Source organism: Salvia hispanica, chromosome 1 (assembly GCF_023119035.1).
Source record: "Salvia hispanica cultivar TCC Black 2014 chromosome 1, UniMelb_Shisp_WGS_1.0, whole genome shotgun sequence".
Lineage (NCBI taxonomy): Eukaryota > Viridiplantae > Streptophyta > Magnoliopsida > Lamiales > Lamiaceae > Salvia > Salvia hispanica.
This window is the reverse complement of record NC_062965.1, coordinates 17,904,459-17,907,601: the sequence shown is the minus strand read 5'-3', so window position 1 is coordinate 17,907,601 and position 3,143 is coordinate 17,904,459. Positions and strand designations below refer to the sequence as shown.

Below are 3,143 nucleotides of genomic sequence, written 5' to 3'. Positions count from 1 at the left end.
ACAAACGTAAAAATAAAATAGAATAATAAAAAAGAAATTAACATTTAAAAGCTCATTTACCGCTAGACTAGCGATGGTATTTGTTAAATATACTTCTCAATAATAACCTAATAGCAGAAATATTTGGGGTTGCTCTCACCTGGCTCCGCCAGTGTTGATGAGTTTGCAACGTTAACAACTTAAAAAGTTAGCAACATAACGCACCCCTTGTTTGCACAGATTCTAACAGATAATAGAAAGTCTTGTATTAATCAAAGGAAAGGATTCAACGCTTCAGCACTGGAACATGGAAAACACAAAGAAACCAGGGCTGAAACAAAGGCTGATCACAAAGCAAAAGCAGAAACTGAGAAAGATCGGCGAATGAACTAAGCAGCAGCAGGAACGCGAGTTTCGATCTTAACACCACCAATGGTAACAGCGTCGCCGTTGGTGCGGGGAACGATGGTGACGACAACGATATCATCATCATCCGCAATGTTAATGTTCTTGTAGAGCTGAGTCAAGATGATGCGGAGGTCACTGGGAGTCTCCGCTCTCCTAGACCTGTGCGGGACCTGCTTGAAGCTCCCGGCACGCTCCGCACTCACCGGCTCATCCTTGCTGCTTTCGTCGTCGTTGACGTAGATATCGAAACTGATGAGCTTGCTGCTGTCTGTGACAATGCCCTGGATGAGGAGCACTTCGTCGGCTTTTCCTTTCGCCGGCTTGGGCACCACAACCCTTATTGTCTCTGCGAGCGAGGCCGGGAAGGCTTGGGCTGCAGTCTGCGCCGTTTCAGAGAGTTGTTGGACGTTGGCCGGGACTTCTCTCGTAGGCGGTCTGTAGTACCTCCATGGCCTAATGTCGCCAGCTTGATAGGCATATCCGAGGCGTGTAGTGTCCAAGCAGTCGCGGACTTTTACGCGCACGAGGTTCTTCTTCTCGTCGTAGAACATGAAGGCCGCATCCAGGAAATCGGGATCGTCGATGGTTTTAGGGTAATCGGCCGGGAGGTCTTCCCAGACTGTCCACATTCTGTCGACATTAGCGTGATGGCAGTAGAAGATGGGGTCCCTTGCTGCAGAGTAGAAGTTCCCCATGTTTTCATTCAAAGGATTGTTGGGGTTTCCGGTCCAGACATGGATGCCAGCGTGGGAGCCCTGTTCGGATGTCCCGCCACGGGCGCCTCCTGGTGGCGGATCTCCGGCTCTGTAAGGCTGGCCCATGAATGCGAGGGCGGAGTCGGGCTGCACCATCATTTCCTGTTGCATTTGGTTGAGATTCGCATCGACACTCACTCCCTCCGCAAAGCTAAGGTCGACAAGGGCGTTGCCGAAATGCGTTTGGTCGCGGTTACAGTCGTAGAGGGGCGAGTAGGCCTCGCCGAAGAGGGTTGGCAGATACATGCCATAGGGGTGGTCCCAGTTCCAGTAGGGCAGGCGGAAGGTCTCATCTTCGAGAAGTTCGCAGCAGATCCTCTCGAAGAATTACAGGTACCACCTGTTGGCAAAAGGAAACAGAATAAATATAACAATATCTCATGTCGGTGTAAATAGAGAAACGAAACTGCTATATAATTTGGATTTGTTTGACTCTATGAAAGAAAAAATTAATAGTATATACACCCTCCGTCCCCAAAGAGTATGAACTTCGGGTTCTGCACGAGTTTTAATGCATTATTGGTAAAGTAATATAGAGAGATGGATAGAGAAAGTTTTTTAAATATTATTAGTGGAGAATGGGTCTCAACTCATTAGAGAGAAGAGAGTTTCCAAAATTGGAATATTCATATTCTTTAGGGACGGACGAAAAAGGAAATAGTGCATACTCTTCAGGGACGGAGGGAGTATTAATTTCATAATAACTGTGAGTAGAATGGAATGTGGGGTCCACTAAATAAAAGTATTAAAAATGAAATGAGACATTTATTGTACGGAACCCAATGAATTTCTGTTATCACCTGTGGAAAGGGAAGAATAACCAGTTGTTGTGAATCTGGATATCGAGGGTGGGGTAGCCGACTTGATCGTAGGGGCCGTTGCAATAAGCGCAGTGGATGTTGGCTTGCTGTGTGAAGCCGCGGGGATCGTTGGGATCATCCTTGTCGAGCTGCTTCATTCTCTGGATGGCTAGCTTGTATTTGGCAACGGGATCAGGAACTATTATGTTCGCCCCTTGGCGTTCGTAAATAGTAGGAAACTGCGGGAGCACGTAGTCTGTGATAGTATCGGTGTAGGGCGGGCAGCAGTCGGCGTCGATACGAATCACCCTCCCGGTGAGACGGTCAATAGTAGTTGTGCCTTCGCGGTCGCAAAATTCCAAATTAGGAGGTAGGATTGGATCGGCCTCGGCTTTGCGGCCTCTGACGAGGCTGCTTGCGCCGTACAGACCGCCAAGCCCTAGGAGCATGTTTCTGCGGTCTACACGGCCGCCCCCGCTGTCGCCACCATTGCACGAAACCCTCGCCCTCGAGGGTTTTCGGAAGGCGGAAGTGCGGGGTTTGGGGGTGGTGGAGGGAAGCGTGAAGGAGGATTGAAGAGAAGCCATGGTTTGATATTTGATGATTTATTTGGAGAGAATACATGTATATATATACTAGTATTTCCAAAGACCTAGCTAGCTAATCTATGTTTAATTAAACTTATCTGGATCTAGTTCATCATATAATTAATGACATGTTACGTTTGGACCAGCTAGCTAATCTGGATCTAATTAATGACATGTTACGTTTGGACCAGCTAATCAATTGCATAATTTAACCTTTCGTCAATTTGTCAATATTTATTAATCTATATTTGTATTTGGACTAGCTAAACCAATTCATACAATTTTTGAAGCTCTTATATTGCAATCAAGAGCTTAAGTTATGTAATGAAATAAGTGTGTGTGACTGTTGTAGGGTTGGGGTTTTGAGAGATTTTCGAAACTAGGGAGAGAATGGAGAAATCTAATTCACTTTGATAACTCAAAACAAAATAATATTCCCTTCATCCGAAAGAAGATTACTCTTTCTTTGGACTGCACAAGATTTTATGCAGTTTTATTCTATGTGTTAGGTGGAGAGAATAAGTAAGAGAGAATAAAATAGAGATAAATAGAAACTTGAGTCATCTTTGGTGGAACAAACTAAAAGGAAAAGTGAATCATCTTTATTGGGACGG

General features: G+C 45.5%; 1 protein-coding gene across 1 annotated transcript; it reads right to left on the bottom strand.

Annotated features, from left to right (window-relative positions):
* Positions 1–223: 223 nt before the first annotated feature.
* LOC125218376 (polyphenol oxidase, chloroplastic-like) lies at positions 224–2,522 on the bottom strand. Its single transcript, XM_048120033.1, is given in 2 exon segments — positions 224–1,482; positions 1,943–2,522. Coding segments are annotated over 2 exon segments (1,563 nt in total). The 5' UTR covers positions 2,392–2,522; the 3' UTR covers positions 224–368.
* Positions 2,523–3,143: the final 621 nt, after the last annotated feature.